This window comes from Balaenoptera borealis (assembly GCF_965194805.1).
Source record: "Balaenoptera borealis genome assembly, chromosome: 5".
NCBI classification, from domain to species: domain Eukaryota; kingdom Metazoa; phylum Chordata; class Mammalia; order Artiodactyla; family Balaenopteridae; genus Balaenoptera; species Balaenoptera borealis.
In genome coordinates this window covers 336,272-361,340 of record NC_138862.1, presented here as the reverse complement: position 1 = coordinate 361,340, position 25,069 = coordinate 336,272, and the positions used below count along the sequence as shown (strand labels likewise).

Below are 25,069 nucleotides of genomic sequence, written 5' to 3'. Positions count from 1 at the left end.
GCAGAAGTTTTTAATTTTAATGAAGTCCAGCTTATCAGTTCCTTTTCATGAATCGTGCTTTTGTTCTCGCACCTAAGGAATCTTTGCCAAACCCAAGGTCACGAAGATTCTTACCTGGGTTTTCTTCTAAAAGTTTTATAGTTTTAGGTTTTTTTTTTTTTTTAAACTATTTCAGTGGAGGTAAGGCATTTTTCTCTTTTTTTTAAAAAAATTAATTAATTATTTATTTATTTTATTTATGGCTGTGTTGGGTCTTCGTTTCTGTGCGAGGGCTTTCTCCAGTTGCGGCAAGCGGGGGCCACTCCTCATCGCGGTGCGCGGGCCTCTCATTATCGCGGCCTCTCTTGTTACGGAGCACAGGCTCCAGACGCGCAGGCTCAGTAATTGTGGCTCACAGGTCTAGTTGCTCCGCGGCATGTGGGATCTTCCCAGACCAGGGCTCGAACCCGTGTCCCCTGCATTGGCAGGCAGACTCTCAACCACTGTGCCACCAGGGAAGCCCTAGTTTTAGGTTTTACCTTTAGGTCTATGATTTAGATTTTAGTTAATTTTAGTATGATTCAAGGTATGGCACACAGCTTACTTTTTTGCATGTGGTAATCCCGTTGTCCCCGATGCCCTTGCTCCTTTGTCTAAAAGCGGTCGCGCGCATGTGTGACTCTCTTTCTGGACTCTGTCCTATTCTGTTGATGTATTCGTCTGTTGGTATGGCAGAGCCAGCTCTCTTAATGATTGTAGCTTAACAATCATTGTTCACATCAGTAGTGTTATTCCTCCAAGTTTATTCCTTACTGTTGTTCCCTTGTATATACTGTGCCTTTTTTCCCTCTGGTACCTTTAAGATTTTTCTCTTTTGTCACTGGTTTTGAGTGACTTGATTATGAGGTACCTTGGTGTAGTTTTCTTTGTTTTTTTGTGCTTGGGGTTTGTTGAGCTTCTTGGATCTGTTGCTTTATACCCTGTAATGTTGACATTGTCTAGATTTTTAGTTGTCGGTTGTCTTATCTGTACTTAGGTTTTTGTTTGTTTCTAAGGCGGCAGTAACGTTTAAGGTGTGTGCTCACAGTCACAGCCAGGTCTCTTGAAGGGGCTCCTAGGTTTGTCTCTCTCCTGAGCACTGTCTTTCATGAGTGTTTTCGGTTGTATGTCTGGGAGTATTTTTATTAGACCCTTAAGTTTAAATGATACTTTGGCTGGATATTAAATTCTAGGTTCAACACTCGTTTCTTCAGCTGTGTTGCCTTCTTGCACCTTCTTGGTGGTTACTATTGAGTAAAGTCAGTCTGTTTCCTGATCCTTCAAGATTATTTGCTCTTTCTCTCTGGAAGCTTTTAGGATTGACTGGCTGTCTTTGATATTTGTAAATTTTATTTTAATACGCCTAGGTGTGAATTTTTCATCTTTCCTGATAGTACCCTATGAGCCATTTTACTATAAGGTTTCTAAATGCTTTAAAAACATTTTGTTGGGGAAAATTTGAACACGTACGAAAGTGGACTTGGTGGTGTGATGAGCCCCAGACTCGTCCAGGCCCCGCAGTTCCTGCCATGCTCAGGCTCAGTCTTGGCTTCTTCGTCAACCCCCTGCTTCCTCCCTTCCCATGTGATTGTGAAGCACGTCTCAGAGATCATGTTATTTCATTTAGAGGTCATAATATTCTTGGCTTCTGTATCTGAAAAGAACGCATGTATCTCTAAAAGATAATGCCGTTGTCACAAAATAATTAACAATAATTCCTTAGTGTCAAATACCCAAATGTTCCTGTGGTTTGGAAAAAAAACAGTTTATTTGGACCCAGGATCCGAATGTGGTGCACGTATCTCAGGTGGCTGATGTGTGTTTCCACCTTCGATAACTCGGTCTTGGGGCCTGGGCTGTGGTCCGGTGGCCCCATGGCTCCCTGGCTCCAGCAGGTCACGTAGGGTTCTGTGTTCTCTCACCAAGAGGCACTGCAGGCCTGAGTCTCTCTCCTCCTTGGGATGCTGGCAGACCCATTTGTTCATTAGGGTGGCAAAATGGCTGGACTGCTTCTGTGGAGAGAAACTTGTGCTCGCTCACCACAAGGCACAGGAGAGCCTGGAGAAACGCTCAATTCTTTCCATCTGTTTACTCCTTTTTAAAATAATGGGTTAGGTCACCGGCATCCTCCAAAGGCAGCCAATTACTTTTGCTTCCTCTCTTCCTTCCTTTCTTTTCTTTTATCTTGTTTTTCAGCATTGTAGTTGATATTCAGTCCTTCTAGCATTTACCCTTGGTGATGTTCCAACTGCCCCATCTTTATGAGCCTTTGGGGGCGTCTCCACATCGGCTCCGGCATTTGGGTCACTGGGCCATGTACTCGTTGGCTGTTAGGATGCAATGCTCCAGGCTCCCGTGTGCTCCCTGCCCCCACCCTAGGATCCGCCGTGTCTCAGGGCGCCTGCATGAGGTGGTGCTTGAGGACCACAGGCTGGGTGGTAGGGGTGCTTGTTGCTATCGGGCTTCTCATCAGTCCTAGACGTTCGTAGGGACAGAGGTAAGACATACTGTTTAAAGCTAAAATGCCACGTGTGTTCACGCTGATAATTTCCACTCAGATTCAGGACTGCAGGGTTTTCCCTCACTTCTTTGGTCTCTGTCTGTGTCTCTTCTTTCCCTTACGAGTGTCTTGGTTTCCAGGGAGGGGTGATGGAGTGAGGCCATCAGGCCCCTCTTTGCTCGCTCTCTCACACTTGACCACAAGTGTGGCAGTGTGGCGGGGCCCCCATGACCACCCGCAGCAAGACTGCAAGAGAGCCTGCGTTCCCTGTGCGGTTCTGCCGTCCTGGGGCTTGTCTGGGGCAGCAGCTTGACGGTCTGACCACAGGGCTTTAGCGCCACTTGGAGTGGTTTGTGCCACAGTCAGAGCACATTAGGTTCATGTTTCATTTTATTTTCAGTTTTGGGGATTTCTTCTTTTTGATTTAAATCTGAAAATATTTCCAAAGTCAAATCTACAAGCCGAGAAATATTTATGGAAATCTAGGACCAATGTGTGGGACCCACGTGTAGGCCGAGTTTGCGTTCCTTTTACACTCAGTGAAAACAAATAAAAACGTGGACCATGGTTTTGTTACTTCATAAGGAATCTAGTAACACATGTTTTTGTTGCTGTTCTTTCCGTGCAGATGTTCACACCGAGGCTGTGCAGGCAGCTTTGGCCAAATACAAAGAGAGGAAGATGCCCATGCCTTCCAAGAGGCGCTCCGTCCTCACGCACACGTCCGTGGAGGCCTACACACCCCCAGGTACTGGGCAGGGTCACGGTGGCCTGGGAGGGGTTTCCCGTTGGGGCGGCACAGCCTCCGACCATAGTGAAGAGTGTGTGTGTGTGTTGGGGGGGGGTGGGTGTAGGCTTGCTTCCTACAGGACATCTGTGTAGATTTTAATGTTTTCGCTAAGATGCAGTTTGTGTCTTTTAGTAAAGAGAGGAACCTGGAGAACGTGCTTCGTGGGATGACAGAGTTCCCTGAATTCAGAATTCTAAAATTATTCTCATCTCATTAGCTGTTACTTGTTATGTTGTTACCAGGCCTTAAATGGGAAAGAATAAGGCTATTTGGAGGGTTTTTTATTTATTCTGCTATTGTGGTTTTGTTGTCGTGACCATTAGAAATGAAAGCTTTTACGTGGGGTCTCTCTTCAGGATAGTTAGTATGTCTTAAGTTTCTTCGAAAACCCTGTCCAGGTGCTTGAGAGTGCGAGGCTGCTGCCGCCTGTCTGGTTATTTAAGTCATGAAACTGGCGACGCGCGTGTTTGGTTTGAAGACATGGTAAAAAACCAAACACACCAGGTCTGCAAGATAAGCGTAGTGTTTTGGTGATGCTTCCTCACTTAAAAAAGAAGTTTATGTTGTTGAAAAAAGTCTTAGAAATGGCCGTCAAATTCTTGTTTCTACTGAATATAACCATAGATACTACCCAGTTTTTAAAGAACATACTGATAACTGTGAAACCCATGATAAAATGCAGTCGTGCTGACTGGAGGAAACCAGAACTCACATCAGTTTCCTTGCCCGAGGCGGTGGTCTCAGGCAGGGGTTCTTTTCAGAGCTCAGTCACGTCCGCTGAGGGGACAGAGGTGCCCTTGGGGTGGACTCCCGGGGCCCCACAGCACGCGCTAAAGCCGTCAGGCTTGGGGCTGGCTGCGCTCCGGGTGTGGCGCCCCGAGACTGAGCCCTCCGGGGGAGCCCGGGGTGAAGCCAGTTCCCGAGTTGCCCCGCGGGGCTCACAGTCGGTCAGACGCAGGCCCTTCTGGACGTGCGGGCGCGGCTGTGCAGGGGCCCAGGGCACGGGCCGGCTGGGGCCGGTGGGGACTCCGCCCTGGAGGACGCCCCCCCTCATGCCTGTCCTCATTATTCTGACCACAGACACGTCGTCCGCCTCAGAAGATGAGGGCTCTTTACGGCGACCCGGGCAACTCGCCTCCGCTCCGCTCCAGAGCCATCCCAGCGTCGAGCCCTGGCTCGAGCAGGTCACTCAGGGCTCGTCCACCTCCTCCTCCGCCTCCTCCACCTCATCTCACCCGGGAGGGCAGCCTGCCGCCGCGCCCAGCGCCGCCGCCGCGCCCAGCGCCGCCGCCGCGCCCGCAGGCCCCGCGGCCCTCGCCCGCGTAGGTCAGTGCAGCCGCAGGGACCCCTCGAGGCAGGGGAGCCCCCGCGCCCACCCAGACCCACCTTCTCCTTTTCCTACGGAAAATGTCCTTTTGGTAACAGAAGTGGTTCCTGATGCTTCTGTGGTTTGGCAGCCCCAGACCCTGTGGCGTGTGGGCCTGCCCCGGGGTCCCCGATGAGTGCCTGGTGTTTCTGCTCTGGGGGGGGGGGGCCGGCACAGGTGGGCGGTCCCTGACGATCAGGGGGCCTGCCGCCTGCACGTGGTCCCCGCCTTTGCTCCTTCCTTGTGTGTCCAGCTGGAGCCCTCGGTTGTCCCTGCACTGGGTGTCCCGAGGCAGGGCTGGGGCTGCAGCCACCGTCCGGCCTTTCTTCCTCCACATACCAGGGTTAGACAGCCCTCAACCTGAAAAGAGATGTCAGTCAGAGTTCAGTCATACGGGTGCCTAGACCTTTTCCAAGTCACCCAGCCCTTTAAATTTCGTTAACCTTAGCGGCTTCCCTGGTGGCGCAGTGGTTAAGAATCCGCCTGCCAGTGCAGGGGACATGGGTTCGAGCCCTGGTCCAGGAAGATCCCACATGCCGCGGAGCAGCTAAGCCCGTGCACCACAACTACTGAGCCTGTGCTCTAGAGCCCGCGAGCCACAACTACTGAGCCTGCGCTCTAGAGCCCGCGAGCCACAACTACTGAGCCTGCGCTCTAGAACCCGCGAGCCACAACTGAGCCCATGCGCCACAGCTACTGAAGCCCATGCACCACAACTACTGAGCGCACGTGCCACAACTACTGAAGCCCGTGCGCCTAGAGCCCGTGCTCCACAACAAGAGAAACCACCGCAATGAGAAACCCGCACACCGCAGTGAGGAGTAGCCCCTGCTCAACGCAGTTAGAGAAAGCCCGCGCACAGCAATGAAGACCCAACGCAGCCAAAAATAAATAAATTAAATAAATAAATAAATAACATTAATCTTAGAAAGGAAAACATTGCAAACTTTTCACCATTTAAAGTCATTTTTTTAAAAGCAAAACCAGTAACGTAGCTGGCATGCAAAGGCCACATGCATTCTTGCACGAGTACCTTAAAAAAGTGTACTTCTCAGATGGCGCATCAGTATTGCTGGGATCATCTGAACACCCTCTCCTTCCAGCTGTGGAGGGAAGAGCTAAGTCGCGTGATTGCAGCCTGCCTGAGACCACACAGCTGGCTGTGCTGGAGCCAGGGCTGGCCCGCAGTTTTCTGATTCCTGTTCATTTTCTTTGCTGTTAGCTGCTGTTCTGCTAAAACCAACATGGTGCATCAGAGGTGTGCCCATGACTGGCCAGTGTTTTGGGTGGGCTCCCAGTGGGTTAACTCCCCCAGGCAGGCCCGGGTCTCAGGTGCTGAGCTGCTTTCATGTAAGATCTCGGTCCTTTGGCTGGACTGGGCGTTGTAAGTGACCGATGTCTTCCATCTCTGGCCTCTGTGGGCCCATCAGGGACGCTCTTTGTTTGTTATTGGCTGTGTCACTGCAGACGTCTGCACGTTTCTGTGGAGCTCATGCCGTGAGTCTTGGGTGAGAACTCACGACGCCTTGACCTGCTTCCGGCATGTGGAGGAGCCTCTAAGACCGCCGGGGTCGGGCTGTCAGGACTGTCCTGGGGAGTTTGCTTTACGAGAAAAGGCTCCTTTGGAAACAGCCTGCCAGGATTGTTTTGGTAGCTTTCCTGGGGGTCCTAAAATGGCTGGTGGTTATAGCCCACCTGTCCTCACAGGGGTTTACAGTGGAGAGCTTGAAAACAGCTTGAGATGGATATATTTTCCTGTTTGTCACGGCGATTTCACATTTTGGAAATACACAGGTACCTCCAGTGTGAGGAAAATGGTAGCGTTTGAATGTTCTCTTGGCTTAGTTCAGCTTCCCGAAGCTCTCTTCTGCGTTCGACGGTGAGGGGAATAGGGCAGAGTTTGCGTGTATTAGCCGTTGCCGAGCTGTCGTAAACACGGCTTCCTGGTGGGTTAGAAATAGAAGCATATTTAGCATGAAAAATTGACCACAGTTCAAAATGTTTAAGCAGACAGCCCTCGACTCCCCAGGGTTGTGGGGTGTTTTGAACGTAAGATGTGTTTGAGTGGGCGTCTCCATCCCCGAAAGGCCCTGGCTGTAAAGACTTCCAAGGCGGGTTTGTCACCTCTGTGGGTGGAGGACTCCTGATTGTGCAGGTGTGGCTGACACTGCTCTTCTCGCATCCTGCTTGGCTGGCCTCACGTGCACATCGTGTGATTAGTTCTAGTAGATTCTAAACATCTTAACTCGGGCTCTGCTTAATACCTCACTGTTGTTTGTAACCTTCATATGCTACCTGTTTGACCTGAATTTTTAAATCTGAAAAATACTCCATTTCCCTCTCCTTGTTATAAAAACCATCCTTTGTTTTAGTTTCTGACACTAGAGAATTCTTCAATTTGGACTAAGGAAAGAAGTATAGAAAGAAGATGACTATAAAAAATTGGAGGCAGAAAATGTTAGGTAAAGGTAATTAAAAATATATATCATTTTCAATTTTGGGTTAGGAAAATCATATACATAAAACATTTGGACACGAATTAAATACCTATGTTTAAAAGCAGTACATTTAACTACAGTAGTTCAGTTTTGTTTTGTTGTAAATTAATTAATTAATTTATTTATTTTTGGCTGCGTTGGGTCTTCATTGCTGCACGTGGGCTTTCTCTACTTGCGGCGAGCGGGGTCTACTCTTCATTGTGGTGCGCGGGCTTCTCATTGCGGTGGCTTCTCGTTGCGGAGCACGGGCTCTAGGCACACGGACTTCAGTAGTTGTGGCATGCGGGCTCAGTAGTTGTGGCTCGTGGGCTCTAGAGCACAGGCTCAGTAGTTGTGGCGCACGGGCTTAGTTGCTCCGCGGCATGTGGGATCTTCCCGGACCAGGGCTCGAACCCGTGTCCCCTGCATTGGCAGGTGGATTCTTAACCACTGCACCACCAGTAAGTCCTAGTAGTTCATTTTTATTTTGAGTGTAGTTTGCTTATTTTTATGCAGCTATTTAAGAAACTACTTGGTAGTTGAGATTACCATTTGTACCTTTTTTCATTAATAACTGTTAAAATCACTGGGTTTTTTTTTGCTAGATTCGGAAGGGCGGGGAAATTTCTTTTTAAACTGAAGAACTTTATGATAAGCATACTTTAAAATGCTAATTTCATTAATATCAAGCTTTTTCAAGGGTTGTGAAAACTCCTGTCAAAAAGTTAGGTTTTTCTAAGTGGTGTTTTCTGCTATGTTAAGAGTGAGTTTGTGTTTTTCTTCCACATAATTTCATCTTTCTACATATTTTTTAAAATTCTTAGATTGCATACTGCCTAGGTTATGAAATGATAGATAAATGATTGGCATTAAAAAATTTTAAGTATCAAAGTGCCATCTATGATGGTGGGAGCATTCATTTGAAGACTAAAGAGATTACAGATCAGTATCGATTCTCAAGAGTGGACGAGCGTCACGCTAGGTCCGGACTCGGTACTTTCCTGGTGGAAGGCTTGGTTGTAGCAGAGATGCTATAGCAGCTCTCAGCCAACCAGTATCCGAACAGATAAAAATGCCCTACAGTGAAAACGAAACCCAGAGTCGACATTCAGACAGTGGAAGGAGTGACTTTAAACATTTTCTGTATCTGACATAGTTTGTCTTTAAATGTGACATGAATACATTCTGCCTTAAGAAGCTGATTGCAGCCTCTTAATAGTGGGTCTTTTGAACTGGCAGTAGGGATAGTTTTTAATCTGTGTAGGTTTATTCTGTGAAGACTGTGAAGGTTTGTGTCTGCATGACAGCCAACTTGCCTTTTGGGGGCGTGGGGGTAGTTTATAGAAGCCTGGCAATTTTTCTCATAACACAATGAAAAATGTTCCAACAACAATTGATTTAAAATGTGTTTCTGCTTCATTGAGGGAGATTTCTAAGTAAAACCTCATTAGGCCGTTGGGAAAGGCGAGTTCCCTGCACCGTCTCTGTGCCGTAGTTGGTGGTTCTGGTCTAGTTGCCTCTCAGAACTGGACGGCCACATGCACACAGTGCTGTCGGGCCATGTCTGGAGTTCAGAGTTCACAGGATCTGATGTGCCTCGGTCAACCAGAAAAACAAAATGAGTCAGAATGCCCCACGCCTTGCTTAGAGCTCAGCTAGTGAAGCTTCAGCTGAATGGGGTTTAAACAGCAGCTTAAGGTTAGTGCTCTTCTGAATTAACAGCACCTTTATTCTGGGTTTGTTTTTCAAAAGCAGATCTGCACTCTGCCCCTCCCGATGTCACCACGGGCCTCGCACAGCATCAGCACGCCTCCTGTGAGCGTCCACAGCTGGCTTCCGCGACAGGAGTCCCTCGGGGGGGCAGCGGGCGCGCCCTAGAGACGGCAGGTGGTGAGCAGCCCCTCTTCCTGCTTTTGAGACAGCAGAGCACAGGTGTTGCACCTCACCTTGGTGTCTTCGGTTTAGCAAACCTGAGCCAGTCATCAGGTATCCTCCTGGTGCATTTAAACTGCCCGTGTGTATATCTTGCGGAGAAATAATCAGGAATAGCTTCGGAATTGGTCAAACGGGGAAAGAGGGGAGTAGGGAGGAGAAAGCCTTCACATTTAAATCAGACGCCCAGAGTTTGGATCTACGGTACTGTGGGAAAATGAGAAGCTGGGGAAGTTTCCTTTCGTGGACCCAGTAGGATGAGTGCAGCCCCGCCTGGGACAGCAACCCCTGCAGTCTCCCTCCTCAGCAGCCTGTGCTCAGCGCAGCCATGGCCGGGCTGTGCCACGTGCAGGCCCCGAGATGTCAGCATGAGTCTCGTCTCCTCATTTGTACTATTTCCTTTTGAAACAGTTTCCAGTTATCTTTTATCAGAATCACATGGAGTTTTCCTTCCAATGTGCCAAATTTGAGTTGCAGAAAAATCCAGAGTATCTCAGGAGTGTTTTATACTCCTGAGCAGTCGGTCAGATTTTGTTGAGGTCTTTCAGCTCCTTGTTCAGGTGCAAGAGGAGAAACTGAGTCAACATGAAGCAGGCTTTACATTTGTTAGATAGGTTTTAAAATTTTTAATTTGTTATTCTTTATATTTAAATTTTCTTTTTTTAAATATTTATTTATTTATTTATATTTTGGCTGCGTGGGGACTTAGTTGTGGCACGTGGGATCTTTCGTTGCAGCGCGCGGTGCGCGGGCTTCTCTGTAGTTGCGTCTGGCCGGCTTAGTTGCCCCGTGGCCTGTGGGATCTTAGTTCCCCGACCAAGGATCGAACCGGCATTCCCTGCATTGCAAGACGGATTCTTAACCACTGGACCACCAGGGAAGTCCCTATTTAAAATATTTTAAGAACTTGGTTGAGGTATAAGTGACGTTATCTACTGCACATATTAACGTGTGTAATTTTATCAGCTTTAGGAGACGTGTACACCGTGAAACCCCTACTGCAGCCCGCACACCCAGCGCTCCTGGCGGCTTCCTTCCTTGTGCGCCTTTGTAATAGCGCCTTGCTGCCCTTTTTGGCTTCCCTCAGGCAACCGCTTATTTACTTCCTGACACTATAGATTAGTTTGCACTTTCTAGGATTTTATATAAATAGAATCACCCAGCATTTACTCTTTTTTGTCTGGCCTCTGCCACTCTGCAAAATTATTTCGAAATTCATCCATGTTCTTGCATGTATCAACAGTTCATTCCCTTTCTTGACCTATTTCATCCTACAGATGCACACTAGTTTATCTTTTTACCTCCTGACGGATACTTGGGGTGTTTCCAGTTTTTGGCTATTAGAGGTAAAGCTGCTGCTGTGACTATTGCTTTACAAGTCTTTGTGTGGGTATATCCATTCATTTATTTTGGGTCAATACCTAGGAGTAGGATAGCTGGATCATATAGCAGGTTTATGTTTTAGCTTTTTAAGAAATTGCCAAACTGATTTCCCAAGTGGTTGTACCATTTTACATCCCCACCGTTAGTGATAAGAGTCCCCGTTCCTCCACATCATTGCCGAGAATTGGTATTGTCGGTTTTTAAATTTTAACTGTCCTAATAGGTGTGTAGAGGTATCTCATTATAGTTTTAATTTGCATCTCCCTAATGACTGATGATGTTTAGCATCTTTTCATGTGCTTATTTGCCATCTATATATCTTTTTAGAAGTATGTTCCAATCTTTTGCTTACTTTTTAAATTGTGTTGTTTGTTATCTTACTAAGTTTTGAGAGTTCTTTATATAATCTGGATACAAGTTCTTTATCAGGTTTATAAATTGTACTTTCTCCCAGTCTATGGCTTGTGTTTTCATTCTCTTAATAGTGCCTTTCAGAGAGCAGAAGTTTTTAGTTTTGATGAAGTCCAGTTTACCATTTTTTGCTTTCATGGATCCTATTTTTGTGTCATATCTGAGATATATTTTCCTAACCCTAGGTCATAAAGGTTTTCTCCTATAATTTTATAGTTTTATGTTTTATGTTTAGGTATATGATTCATTTTGAGTTAAGTCTAATATCAGTGCAAGGTAGGAACCTAAGTTCCCTTTTCTGTATATGGATGTCCAGTTGTTCTAGGATCATGTAATACAAAGTCCCTTCTTTCCCTATCCAGTTTATTTGGCATCTTTAGTGAAGATCGGTGGACCGCATATGAGAGAAGCCTATTTCTGGGCTCTATATGCTGTTCCACTGCTTTGTCTGTCCTTATACTGATACCACACTGTCATGATTATATATGTATATGGGGGGGGTTTATATGTGGTTTTATAATAAATCTTGAAATTGTGTACTGTAGTTTGTCTTCAGCTCTTCTTTTCATTTAAAAAATTGCCTTAGCTATTCCAGCTCCTTTGTATCTTAATATATAGTTTAAAATCAGTTTGTTAACTTCTACCAGAATTCCTACTGGGTTTTGACTGGTACTTCACTGACTCTCTAGATCAATTCGGAGAGAATTGGCATCTTAACAATACCGTATGTTTCAATTGATAAATACGGTATATCTCTCCATTTACTTAGCTCTTTAAAAAGTTTTTTCAGCACTGTTTTGTAGCTTTCAGTCTACAGGTATTGCACATATTTTGTTAAAATTATCTCAGAATAGGGACTTCCCTGGTGGCGCAGCAGTTAAGACTCTGCGCTCCCAATGCAGGGAGCCCGGGTTCGATCCATGCCACAACTAAAGGAGCCCGTGAGCCGCAACAAAGGAGCCTTCCTGCCGCAACTAAGGAGCCCACCTGCCACAACCAAGACCGGGTGCAACCAAATAAATATTTAAAAAATGTGTACATTAAAAAAAAAATTATCTCAAAATACATTATATTTTTTGATGCTTTTATTGTACAAATGGTATTTAAACTTTTTTCCAGTTTATTGCTCATCTGTAGAAACATAGTCGGTTCTTGTATGTTGACCTTACATTAATTCCAGTAGTCTTTTTGGTAGATTCTGTAAGATTTCCACATGTATGATCATATTGTCTATGAATACCATTTTACTTTTCTTTCCAAATTGTTTGCCTGTAGGAACATTTAGTTTCCTGGCTTTATTGCAGTGTCTAGGACTTCTAGTAATGTCAGTTAGAAATGTCAAGAGTGGACACAACTTGCCTCGTTTCCCATTTTAGGGGAAAGCATCCACTTTTCAATTTTTAATTGTGGTGTTAGCCATGGGTTTTTCATAGATGCTCTTCATCAGGTTGGGGACGTTCCTTTTTTTCCCCTAGTTTTCTGAAAATTTTTATCATGATTTTTGTTAAATGATTTTTAAAATGTATTAAACTCATCACATGGTTTTTCTTTCATAGTTTGTTAATATAGTACATTTCATTGACTGATTTTTGAAGATTAAGCCAAAGGTATGTTCTCAAGATAAACCCCACTTGGTTATGGTGCATTACCTCTCTTACATATTGTGGATTTGATTTACTAATATTTTGTTAAGGATTTGTGTCTATGTTTGAGATAAATACTGGTCTGGGAATTTTGTCTGGTTTTGGTATCAAGATAATACTCACCTCAAATGAATTGAGCAGTGTTCCTTCCTCTTCTGTTCTCGCGTCAGTTTTGTGTCTTTGGAGGAGTTTGTCCGTCTCGCCTCCGCTCCGCAGGTTCCCTCGTTGTCGTGGGCGGGTGTGGGGCCTGCGATGCTGTCCTGCCTGGTCCTGACACCAGCAGTTAGGGTCTCCTCACTCTTCATCTTAATCGTTCTAGCTAGAGAGTTCACTGGATTTTGTTTATCTTTCAAAGAACCAGTTTTAGTGTAATTGTTTTTCTCTATTGCTTATCTGTTTTCCTATTGCATTTATTTCTACTCATATATATTACTTCTTTCCTTCTACTTACTTTGGCTTTCCTTTGCTCTTCTTTTTCCAGTTTCTTTTTTTTAAATCCAGAATGTGTTTATCGGGATGTTTTTCCGTTCGTCTTGATTCAGGGTGCTTTCAGTTGCTGCCACGCCTGCCCCTCCCACATCGTCTGCTGCTTTCGTGATGGCAGAGACGGTGCCACGGCCCCAAATATTTACTCTCTAGCCCTTTAAGAAAAAGTTTGCCAACTCCTAGTACAGGAAAATAAGCAGAAAATACAGACAGTTCACAAAAAGAGGTGTAAAAATAGTTCTTACACATGATGTTCGTTCAGCCTTTTTCGCAATTGGAGAAATACACATTGTTGGTGGGAATGCAAAGCAGGTCAGCCTCTCTGGAGGAGCAGTTGGTAAGATCTGTGTCTGTACTTCCATTTGGACCCAGCAGCGCCAGTGTAGGAGTTTACCCTGAATGCACACCTCCAAAAATAAGGAAACACATGCACACGAGGTCGTTCATCGCAGCACTGTCTGTACCTCCAAAATATTGGGAAGTACCTACTATCCAAGCCTCTCAAATTGGTTGAATAAACCTGGTACATTCACATTGTGGCGGACCGTGCAGCTGTCAGGAATAGCGAGAAGACCTTTATGGCCTGGAATGAGGTGCTTTTCCAGGAGACATTAAGTGAAAAGGCAAAGAGTAAAGGAACGTTTATAGTACATCGCCTTTTGTGTGAGAAATAGGAAAATAAAGCAAGCATAAGCCTACTATCTCTGTAGAAGGAAATGCAGGAAGGATAAGCCAGAAAGCAGTGGGCTGGTTCAACCCGCAGGTGCATGGGGTGGGGTGTGCAGAAGGACTTTAGGAGGGAGTGACATTTCTTTGAGTTTATCTTTTTATATAGTTGTGATTTTTAGAAGTACGTTCTACACATTCAAAACATAAACTTGATGGAAGGAAGGGGAAAACCCTAAAACTGAAAGGAATTGTAAATAAACAAACCTGATTGTATTTCTAAGAACTACGTAGCCACCCTTAGGAGGGTGAGGGGAGAGAGCTGGCAGAGGTCAGTGATGGACACAGCACCCTCGGTCCTGGACGAGGCTGTGTAGGAAGCACAACAAACCAATTCTGAACTCTTGTTCGTAGCTTTGTTCCTGTAGTGGTTTGGGTACAACAGTTGTAACTGACTCTGTATCTGTGATGGCACTGAGCGACGGTGTTGGTGTTGGGAGACAGGGTTCTCGCTGCAGACGAAAGGCACCCAGACGTGGAGCACAGCACGAGGGGCCCTGGCATGGACTCGGGGCTCTAGGATAGAGACCTGTATCTGTTACGCGGCCCGTGTGCACATGTGTATTGTATGTGTCGGGGGGTGTGCGTATCCATGGATACATACGTGTGCACGTGCACAGCATACTTTCTTAGCTCCGTGTGCTGGAAGAAGAAAGACACGGAGCGGTAGCAGTGAGCACACCGAGGCGCCAGGTCTTGGTCTTCAGTACCTTTCCCTCAGGAGAACCAGGAAGGAAGGAAGGAAGTCAGGTGTCAGGGGTAAATGTCAGTGGACTGCTCAGGCTGGAAAATAATTTGGCAACCGTTGCAGTAAACTTTGCCTCTGGCAGAATGACCAGTGGCTGTTAAATGGAGGGAGAGAGCTGTATGAAGATCACGGTACTCGTGAGGTCCTGAAGTGTCTCCTCTCACACTCTTATTAGAGGCACAAGCAAAAACTAGTACCAACAGTGGAGCACTGGACGGCACGTTGCCCGGGTGACCGAATCCTGTGTCTCCCTGAGGGTAGGTGGGTGTCCCGTGGGTCTGGACGTGATACTCAGGTACTGCTTCAGCCAGGAATGCAGCATCTGACTTGAATCCTGAGAAAAGCTCAAGCAAATGCAGGATGAGGTATGTGCTACTTAATGACGGAAAGAACTGGACACTTTCAAAGTGCTGGTGTTGTTAAGGACAGAGGAGACTGCTGGCCAGTGAGTGCAGCTCTCGATCGCTGGCCCAGCCCTGGAGGAGGGAGGTGCCAGCTGCCTCGCGGTGCACGGGCGTGGCTGGGGCTCCAGGCCTTGCCCTCGCCTCCTCTGCCAGCGCGCCTGCTTGTGTTCCCACGTGCCTTTTCCTCCGAGCGCTTGTCACCGAGGCTGGTGCCCTCTTCCACCAGCACATGTATGTATTTCTGCTGGTTTTTGTGCAGCAGACGGTGACCAGTTTGAGGGCAGACTCCTATCTGTCTTGGCGGACTTTACATCTCCCGGAACGGTGTTCCTTGATAGTTATGGAGGACACCAGAGAGCTTTTAGCTTATGTGGGTTATATCTCTGTATATTTACCATATTAGAAATTAAAACGAAAGATTTTTAAAAATATTCATTAACTCATTTAAAAATAACAATAATAAACTAATTATCTCTTAACATAAGTAGCACATATTTATGAAAGCAGTTCTAATACAACGAGATGCCATGGGAAGGGTAGGCTTGTCTGCTGCGGTTGCCGGTCTCTCGTAGCTGGCGAGAGAGCAGCTTCTGGGTGGGTTCCATCTGCTGGGCGTGTGGCCTCTGGAAACCTCCAGTGTGCGCGTGTGAGAGAGGAGAGGGAAGGAGCAAATGGCGTCTATAACGTGACCCCTGAAGGGGTCTCAGGCACCCCCAGGGGTCCCTGGGCCACTCTGAAAACCGCTAGCTTAGAACAAGTTCTGGTTCCTGGAAGGCATTCAGTAAACGTTTGTCAGATGAACTAATAAATTCCAAAATGGCCATTTGAGGGGGCCAGCGCTTGGCTGGATTTCCAAGTTCCGACGCGCTCACGCGGGTGGTGTCTGGACCTGGGTTCCGCATCCAGCCTCAGCACTCTCTTCCCGTGGCAGGTGTCCCCGTGAGCAGCAGAGTGTCCTCCAAGATCCAGCAGCTTCTTAACACCCTGAAGAAACCAAAGCGCCCTCCCCTGAAGGAGTTCTTCGTGGATGATTTTGAGGAGCTGTTGGAAGGTGAGCGTCCCAACTCCGGCCCCTGGTTTGTGCGGACAGGGCGGCCGTCACATCTGAGGACGCAGGCAGACGTCCTTCCTGCGTGGGTCACACCCAGACTCTGTGCTCATCGTGTGTGGTGGGACCTCAGCGTCACACACGACCTCGGGCTCTGTGTCAGCAGCTCGTAGGTAAGAGAGAGCGTCTCTCTGTGCCTCTGGTCCAGTGGTTAGTACTTGGTAAGAATACATCTAAGATTTCATTTTACTTCCATAATTTAAATTTTTATTTAAACTTTAAATCTGAAATACTTGTCTTCCCGTGGTTTTATTTATTTATTTATTTTCCCCTTGGTTTTAAAGTATTATATCTTTAGCAAAGTTCGGGCTCTTTTTCAGGATTTTAGCCTCTCATATATGAATGATACATATATTTAGAGAAAAAGAATATAGACTTATTTTTTTTAATTACCAAGAAACAGAAAGGAGTATAAATCTGTAGAAAAGTAAGAGAAGTGAAGCCCCGTACAAGATAGCAGCGTGTGACATGTGGCTGGGGCCTCGGGGCACCCGGCCGCCCCCTGCCCCCGGCCTTGCACCTCTGCTGTGCAGTAGTCCCACAGACCAGCTCTGGTGTCTCCTCCCACTTGGGGATTCGACATGGCAGTTAGGGCACGTCTGTGTAATCAGATCACGACTTTCAAATTCAGAGTTCAATGCTATGAATGCTTTTTAGGAAGTCTTTCTTACATTTGGGCAAATCTTGATGACATATCCACTGGAAACGTAATAGATTTTACTTTATTTTTTTCTTTCAACGTGGTTTGAGCACCTAAACTGAAGTGGTGATTCTACTCTCATCCTTTATAAGTGGGGACACCTGCTTCTCAGGTGCCTTCCGGGTGAAAGCCTGGGGGTCGTTGTAATCCTGGGGTTACAGTAGCCAGGATTCATCTTGATCCATGACTAGCTCTCTTTCCATCCTTGCTCAATTGGTCTGTGACTGTTACAATGATAGGGAAATCTAAACAAATCATGGTAGCCTTCTTACAACTGGTATTTGTAAAGAAGAAAAGTGTAACATGTGAAGGCCTAGCGGCAGAGTGTGTGCCTGCTTCTGTGAAATGCTGCTTTTCACATGCGGTTTTGCTTGTAGTGCAGCAACCAGATCCAAGTCAGCCGAAGCCTGAGGGCGGCCAGATGGCAGTGCTGGAAGGGGAGCTGCTGGCCGTGGGCAGCACCTGGCCACCGTCGCTGCTGGCCGCCTTGCAGCAGTGGGGCACCACGCAGCCCAAAGCCCCGTGCCTGACAGCCCTGGATACCACGGGGAAGGCCGTCTACACCCTCACCTATGGCAAGTGTCAACAGAAAGCAGCTGGGCGCTGGCTAGCTGTGAAATATTACATGTCATACAACACAGACGTGCAGCTTGAGGAACATGAAAGAACAGATTCCTGACAAGCTGACACAACTGGCAGGGAAACAGAACCTCGCCTCCCCCCGGGGGCCCCTCCCGGGCCACTGCCCTTCCCCCACCGGGGGACCGCTCCCTGCCTGGTGGTTTCGGGAGTTCACATCTGTGTGTGCATTTCTGAACAGTGGAGTTTAGTTTTGTCTCGTTTTGAACTTTGGACAAATGGCGTCAAGCAGTATGTGTGTTTTGTGTTTGGCGTCTTTTGGTTCCATTCTACGTGTTTATGTAACACGAATCGCGTGCATTTGGCTGGACGTGTTTTCACGGAGCACTCGGCCCCGAGGCACTTCTGGCCCCCAGGCCGGCGTCCCCCACAGCCGAGGCCAGTGCCCTGCTGACCGCTGGGTGTGAGCCAGTCCGAGGTGCTCTGGGCTGCGTCTTGCTCAGCGCTGTCTGAGGTTCACCCCTGTGCTGTGTGCTGCGTGGTCAGTTCATTCTCGTTGATGGACGGTATCTCATTGTGAGAATGTGCCACGGCCAACGTCTGAGCTCAGCGGTAGGTGGGCGTCTGGGTTGTGTCCGCTCCGGGGCTGCTGCGTGTCGGGCTGTTGCGAACGTTCTCTGTGGGTCTGAGGTGGATGTGTAGGCGTTCGTGCTGCTGTGGGCGAAGGACTCGCGCGTCAAGCTGCAGGACGAGCTGGCGAGCCATTTCCAGCCCCCAGCCCCGGGGAGGAGTCCCAGCGCTGGATACTGACTGTTCCCGTTCGCCTGCCTGGAGGGGGCATTGTGGTGTCCAGTGCCTGGTGCTGAGGGTGCTTCTAATGTGCGTACTGGCTGCTTGAACACCTCCTTCTATGAAGTACCCAGATCTTTGGGTCATTTTTCTGTTTGATTGCTAATGCTTTTTATGTTTTAGATACACCTTTTGTCCAGTACATGTTTTGCAAATATCTTCTTCCACCCTTTGCACTGCCTTTTACAACTTTTAATTGTGGCTTTAGATGGATAAGAAGCCTTAACCTAATTAGTCTAATTTATCTGTTTTTCCCCTTTTTTGTGCCTTCTGTTCTGTGTAGGAAGTCTTTGCCAGACCTAAGGTCACAAAGGCATTCTCCTCCTCCGAGACTTCTTCTGAAGACTCGTTCTGCTTTTCACACTTAGCGTTATGATCCATCTACAGTTTAGTTTTGTGTGTGGTGTGAACTTGGACTCATTTTCTCTCCTGTGAATGGAATTGACCCACTATCATTTGTTGAGAAGCAGCCCTTCCCCCAGATACGGCTTTGTCATCCGTCAGGTGAAAACTGTACTTGTGGGTTTGTTCTCTTCACCATCCGTGCCTCCTGAGTTACTGGAGCTTTATGAGTCTGTGTTGGATGTCAGTCCTCCAGCTCTGTGATTGCTCCTCAAGATTTCCTTGACTATTCTTGGCCCTTTACATTTCCAAGTAAACTTTTTTTTAAAATTTATTTATTTAATTCATTTATTTTTGGCTGCGTTGGGTCTTCGTTGCTGCATGTGGGCTTTCTCTAGTTGCGGCAAGCGGGGGCTACCAGGCGACTCTTTGTTGCGATGCGCAGACTTCTCATTGCGGTCGCTTCTCTTGTTGCAGAGCACGGACTCTAGGTGCGTGGGCTTCAGTAGTTGTGGCACGCGGGCTCAGTAGTTGTGGCTCACGGGCTCTAGAACGCAGACTCAGTAGTTGTGGCGCACAGGCTTTGTTGCTCCGCGGCATGTGGGATCTTCCCGGACCAGGGCTCGAACCCGTGTTCCCCGCATTGGCAGATGGATCCTTAAGCACTGCGCCACCAGGGAAGCCCTCCAAGTAAACTTTAGAATCGGCTTGCCCATTTCCAGAAGAAACTCCTGCTGGGGTGTTGATTGGCAGTGCACTGAACCCATGGTCCAAGGTGAGGCAAATCGGTGTTGTTGCAGTTATGGGCCCTTCCAGCCCGTGAGCCTGGACTGTCCCGCCTTGGAGGGCCGCTTTAGTTTCTCTCAGTGACGTTTTATGCTTTTGAGTCCGGGAGTCTTGAGCTTCTTTCGTTAGATTTATCCCTATTGTAATGGAATGATTAAATTTTTTCTACTGGATTATTGCTTGTAAATGGAAATGCAATTGATCTTTTAAATGGTGACTTTGTATCTAGTGATCTTGTTAAAGTGACATACTAATGCTTTTTGGTCTATTAACGAGTAGTTTTGGACATCCTGTGCACAAGTTGAGCCCCTGTGAGCAATGGCCTTTCTAGTTCTCACACCTTCGGTTTCTGTTCTTGTCTCACTGCACAGGCTGGAACCGCCGGTGCGGTGTGAATCCTTCTGTGTCTCAGGTGGAAAGCAATTGGTCTTGAAGTACGCTGTTTACTGTAGCTTTTTTGCTTGTTTTATGGTAGAAATTCTTTGTTGTAATGAAGTTCTGTTTCTGGTTTGCTGAAAGTTTCGCATCATGGATTGGCTTTTTCTGCTTCATCGAGATGACCATACAGTTTCTCTGCCCTTCTCCACTAATTTGATGAATTACATTGATTAATTTTCAAATGTTAAGCAGCCCTTGCATTCCTGGAATAAATCCCACTTGGCCAAGATATCTTTTCAATACATGCCTGGATGCTAGTTGCCAGTATGCTGTTTGCGCTCTTCGCACCTCTGCTCGTTAGAGAGATGGCTCTGTAACTCTCGAAGAAAGGCGCTCGCTGCGCCCTCATGAGTGTGCTTTGCTGACAGCCTCCCCCTGGAATTCAGCTTCCGGGGGCGGGTTACGCGAGGCCTGTGGTGCGCTCAGCACAGACTTCCCTTGCGAGGGAGCCTGCGGGGACTGCGGCCAGACGGCGTCGCCCGCATCCCGCCGTCGCCCGCATCCCGCCGTCGCCCGCATCCCACCGTCCCCCGCTTCCCGGGAGCCCTTCTCGTGCCTGCATCCCGCCGTCCCCCGCATCCCGCCGTCCCCCGCTTCCCGGGAGCCCTTCTCGTAGCTCGCTCCGCCTCCGTGCTTCCTGAAGGCCCCAGCCTGTGGTCCTTCTCTCCTTGTCTTGTGTTTTAAGTCTGTAGCCACTACACCTGTAAGACACCACTCACTACTCTTGCTTTTTAAGTCAGGAGTCGTACTGTTTTTTCTTTCCTTTGTGGAATGTTCCTTCCTGCCACCCCGCGTTTCCTACTGTAACCTCTCCTGCTGGCTGTGGGACTGCCCGCATCTTCCTTTGTGAAGGTGGTCAGGCATCTGTCAGCACTCTGAAGACTTCGTGGTATCCTTTGAGGAGTGAGATGCTGGATTATTGCTGCTCTCTGGATGAGGATGTGTCTTTTTCCCTGTGATGGCTTTTTGGCTTTGGCTTGCATCTGTCTTACTGTGATGTACATATTTAGCTGTTATATTCTTTGAAAGTTTCCTGCTTGGGGTCCACAGGGCTTCTTAGATCAATGGAATGTTATCTTTCATCAGTTTTTGGAAAATTATAGCCATAATTTCTTGATATAGTGCTTCTTCCCCATTTCTCTCTCCTATCCTCCTGGGACTCCGATTACATTTATATTAATACCTTTTCTGAGTCCCATGTGCCTTTTTTATATTTTGCATTCTTTTTTAAAAAATTAATTAATTGATTAATTTTGACTGCGTCGGGCCTTAGTTGCAGCATGCAGGATCTTTCGTTGTGGCATGTGGGCTCTTCATTGCAGCCCACAGGCTTCTCTCTAGTTGTGGCACATGGGCTCTCTAGTTGTGGCATGCCAGCTCAGTAGTTGTGGCACGCAGGCTTAGTTGCCCTGTGGCACGTGGGATCTTAGTTCCCCAACCAGGGACTGAACCAGCGTCCCCTGCATTGCAAGACCGATTCTTAACCACTGGACCACCAGGGATCCTTTTTATATATATACTTCAGTTTGGAGATTTTCTGTTTTCCTTTATTCACATTTTCTAAAACTGGTGTGTTCTGTGTGACCCTTTCCTCTGCTGGGGGGGGGTCCCCAACCATGGGTTTTGTCTTATGTGGCGACTTTGGGGCTCTGCCTGGCCTTTCAGAGGTTTCCACCCGCTGTGCATGGCCCCGAGATTCAGCAGGCTCTTCTTGAAGCCCCAGTCTCCGCGCCCCAGCAGCAGCACTCCGAGGGGCACAAGGCCGTGAGATGTTCGTCTCCTGTGGGCGCCAGACGCTAAGCCCCGCCCCCAGCTTTTGTAAGAACAGCTGGCAGAAGGTCAGCTCACCTCCCAAGGGTTTCCCCAGGGGTCTTAACTCCTCTAGTTGTCTTTGCTGCCTCCGACAGATGGTTTTGCATTTTATCCAGTTTTAAGTCATTTTGGGTGGGAGTGCTGGTCTGCCACCACTGCTCTTTCCTGCTTGGAAGCAGAGTCTCAGACCTTTATGCTTTTAAGATTCATCCGTGTTATTGTGTATAGTTGTAGCTCATTCATTTCTGTTGAGGAATGAATATTGAATATTTCAGAATATATGTCTCTATTATACTGTTGATGGACTTCTGGGTCATTTCCAGTTTTGAGTGTTACAGACAGTGCTACCGGGAACATTGCGGTGTGTGCTACCTGGTGTGTAAGCGTGCATTTTTGTAGGGTATATACTTAGGAGAGGAGGTGCTAGCTAGTTCTGGGATTATGACATCTTTACATTTATCAGATAATTCCAGACTTTTCCAGTTTGCACTTAACTGGTCAGTGTATGAGTCCCACCTTCTCCCTGTCATTGGCAGGCTTATTAATTTTGGCTAATGTGGTGAGAATATGGTGACAGTCGTTGTGGTGCTAATTTGCATTTTCCTGTTGACTGAGTAGGTTGAGATCTTTTCCTGTTTTTGATCATTTGGGTTTTCTCTTTTGTCACGTGTTGTTGAATCTTTTGCACATTTTTATACAGGGTTATTTGCGGGCGTTTTGCGTGTTCTGGATGCCAGTCCTTGGCGGCGGCTTACTGTGAGCCCTGGCCGCTCACAGCTCTGCAGCAGGCTTCCCTCCTCCCGTCCTGGGCTCTAGCACTGCTGTTCTCCCACCTGCGTTTAGACCTGCCGCCCACCCGGAGGGAGTTTAGTTTGTGTGTGTGGTGTGGGCCTGGGCTCGGGGTCAGTTCTTCAGGAAAGATGGCAGGCAGCTGTCCCGTTCTTGTCCCCTCCGTGCTACCCATGTTGTAACTGGAGTTGTCCACACGGGGGTGGGTCTGTTTGGGGTTCTTTGTTTTATCACGTTGATTTATATTCTACCCTTACGCCAATAGCACACTCTTTTCTTTTTTTTTTTTAAAGATTTTTTTGATGTGGACAGTTTTTAAAGTCTTTATTGAATTTGTTATAATGTTGCTTCTGTTTTATGTTTTGGATTTTTGGCTGTGAGGCATGTGGGATCTTAGCTCCCCGACCAGGTATCGAACCCTCACCCCCTGCATTGGAAGGCGAAGTCTTAACCACTGGACCGCAGGGAAGTCCCAGCCACGCTCTCTGAATTGCTGTCGCTTTATAATAGTCTTGACGTCCATTGAGAAAGTCTTCCTGTCTCGTCTCCTTTTTCCAGAGCGTCTTGGCTTCTCTCGCCCTGGTATTTCAGTGTCAGTTTGTGTCAGGTGCCACAGACACACCTGTTGAGGTTTTGGTTATCGTTGCCTTGAGCAGTTTGAGGAGAATTAGCACGTTTGCATTACGGTGCCTTCTAGCAAATGGACATAATAGGTTCCTCCGTTCATTCAAATCTTTTTCAACCTCAGTACTGTTTTATATAAGTTTCTGGGGGGAGACTTTGCATACTTTTGGTAACACATATTCTTAGATATTTGGCATGTTTATTTAAATCTTATTATAAATAGCATCATTAAAATTTTTATTTACTGTTTATCGATGGCACATAGATATTAAATGCTATTTGCGTATTGCTGTTATATCTGATAGCCTTACTGATTTCAGTTATGGGATTCATGATATGTGCAGTCACGTCTTCTGCAAATAATGACGGTTTTGTTTCTTATTGTTTTACCTTCTCTGCCCCTTGCACCCCAGTTGCATTGGCTGAGACTTTGAGTGAAAAGGCAGTTGTCCTTGACTTGCTCCTCCTCTCTGAGGGAAGGCTTTCAGTATCTGACCATTAATGATGATACCTCCTGTGGAATTTTTAAAGATGACTTTTAACAGTCACATTAAGGAAGTTTCCTTTCATCCCAAATTTAAGAAGGATTTTTAAAATCCTGAATGATTAATTATTTTAGTTTTTTTCACCTTTATTCTGTTAATGTGGGAAATTATGTTGATTTTCTGTTAAACCTCTTTGCATTGTTGCAGAGAGGTCATGATGCATTTTTCTTTTTATAAATATCTGGATTCAGTTTGGAAATCTTTATGTGTTACAGTTACAGTTATTAATATCTTGAGTTGACCTTTCTATTTAGGCAAAGGCAGTGGTGTTTTGAGTTGACTATTTTTCTCATTTATTTCTCAGGCCCCGCAGTTCACTTATCTCACAACGTTGTGCCCGAGTTTAGACTATTTACAGCAAAGGGCGTGTGGTTGCCGCGTGGTTGCCCAGGGGTGGGGAGGGTGAAGGACGGCTCTGTCTTCCTGCGTTGCTGCACCGCGCAGGGTGAGTGGGAGGGCTGCTACCGGTTTGGGGTGGACTCAGGCTTTTCCGTCTTCCTCCCCCTCTCTCCCTACCCTTCAGTGTCCCGTGTATCATGTGCCGTGTTCCTCCGGGAAGCACCCACAGGGCTGGGCACCTTCAGGAGGGGTCCAGACGCTCCCCTCCAGCCTCCCGTGGCTCTGCCAGGTTCCCTAACATCTCCCTGACTGTCTCCTTTTTTGAGTGAAAGCAGAGATGAAGATGGACCCACCTCATGAATTGTTGTTGTAAAGGTTAAATGACTTATATGCCACTCTCATAAGGGATATATATAATTGAGACACATTCAATGACATGAAAACGCATTCACAGTGCAATGTTGATTGAAAAAACAGTGAAGTATGATCCCATTTCTTAAAAATTGTGCATACGTGTGTGTGTGTGTATACATATATAACAGAAAGAATGCTTTTTTCAGCTGGCTTTTCTATATTCTAAATTTTCTATGATAAAATGCTGTTTTACTTTTCTGTTAAGAAAAATAAATCGGTAAGTTGTTTTTAAGAGAAAACTTCATTGCAGCATTGTGCAAAAATAATTATCAATTGGAAACTGCCTGAATTTTCAGCAATAGAGTAATAATGGTATGTTAATGGGATGTTATGATTGCTACATTAAAATGTTAATTATTAGTTTCTTAAATTTTACATTGCTTAGTATTTTTATTTTATTTTAGGCAAACTTTGGAGTCGGAGTTTAAAACTAGCTTATACTCTACTTAATAAACTGACTAATAAGAATGAACCACTACTTAAACCCGGAGACAGAGTAAGTAACCAAATGCACCTTTGTTGGAGTGAGTGAGGATGGAGACTAAAAATCTGTTTCAGTGACATCAGTGTTCTCTCAGCTGTTCAGACTTACAGCATTAATCGAAGGGCTTTAAGTCAGCAATGAAAAAATATTAAATGTGGAAAAAGTTTGTGTTGGTGTAGATAAAATGATCGTTCCTTTTAGTCTCCCTCATTGCCCATTTCCTGATTCTTAAACCTCTTTTCTCTTTGACTTCATATGTGTTGGTTTTAATAAAAATATTAATGTCAGATATTAATCAGTGCTACATTTCCAAAGCTTAAGTTTTGTGAAGAAACGTTGACCTTACTTTGAAATTCTGTGTGTTTTATATTCATCT

At 46.5% G+C, this 25,069-nt stretch overlaps 1 protein-coding gene across 23 annotated transcripts in view; it reads left to right on the top strand.

The window, feature by feature from the left end:
* The window catches only part of DIP2A (disco interacting protein 2 homolog A), a 91,975-nt gene that overhangs the window by 22,035 nt on the left and 44,871 nt on the right, over positions 1-25,069 (top strand). For 15 of the 23 annotated variants that reach the window (XR_014245124.1, XR_014245125.1, XR_014245126.1 and 12 more), the window contains 6 exons: positions 3,147-3,266; positions 4,389-4,634; positions 8,907-9,041; positions 15,816-15,935; positions 17,070-17,267; positions 24,614-24,705. Coding sequence is in view for 17 of the 23 variants with exons in the window: in XM_082393740.1 (XP_082249866.1) it covers positions 3,147-3,266; positions 4,389-4,634; positions 8,907-9,041; positions 15,816-15,935; positions 17,070-17,267; positions 24,614-24,705 (911 nt within the window). In the remaining 6 variants the exon portion in view is untranslated. Of the gene's footprint in view, positions 1-3,146; positions 3,267-4,388; positions 4,635-8,906; positions 9,042-15,815; positions 15,936-17,069; positions 17,268-24,613; positions 24,706-25,069 lie in introns of those variants that run through there. The other 8 variants (XM_082393741.1, XM_082393739.1, XM_082393742.1 and 5 more) reach the window with 7 other exon arrangements.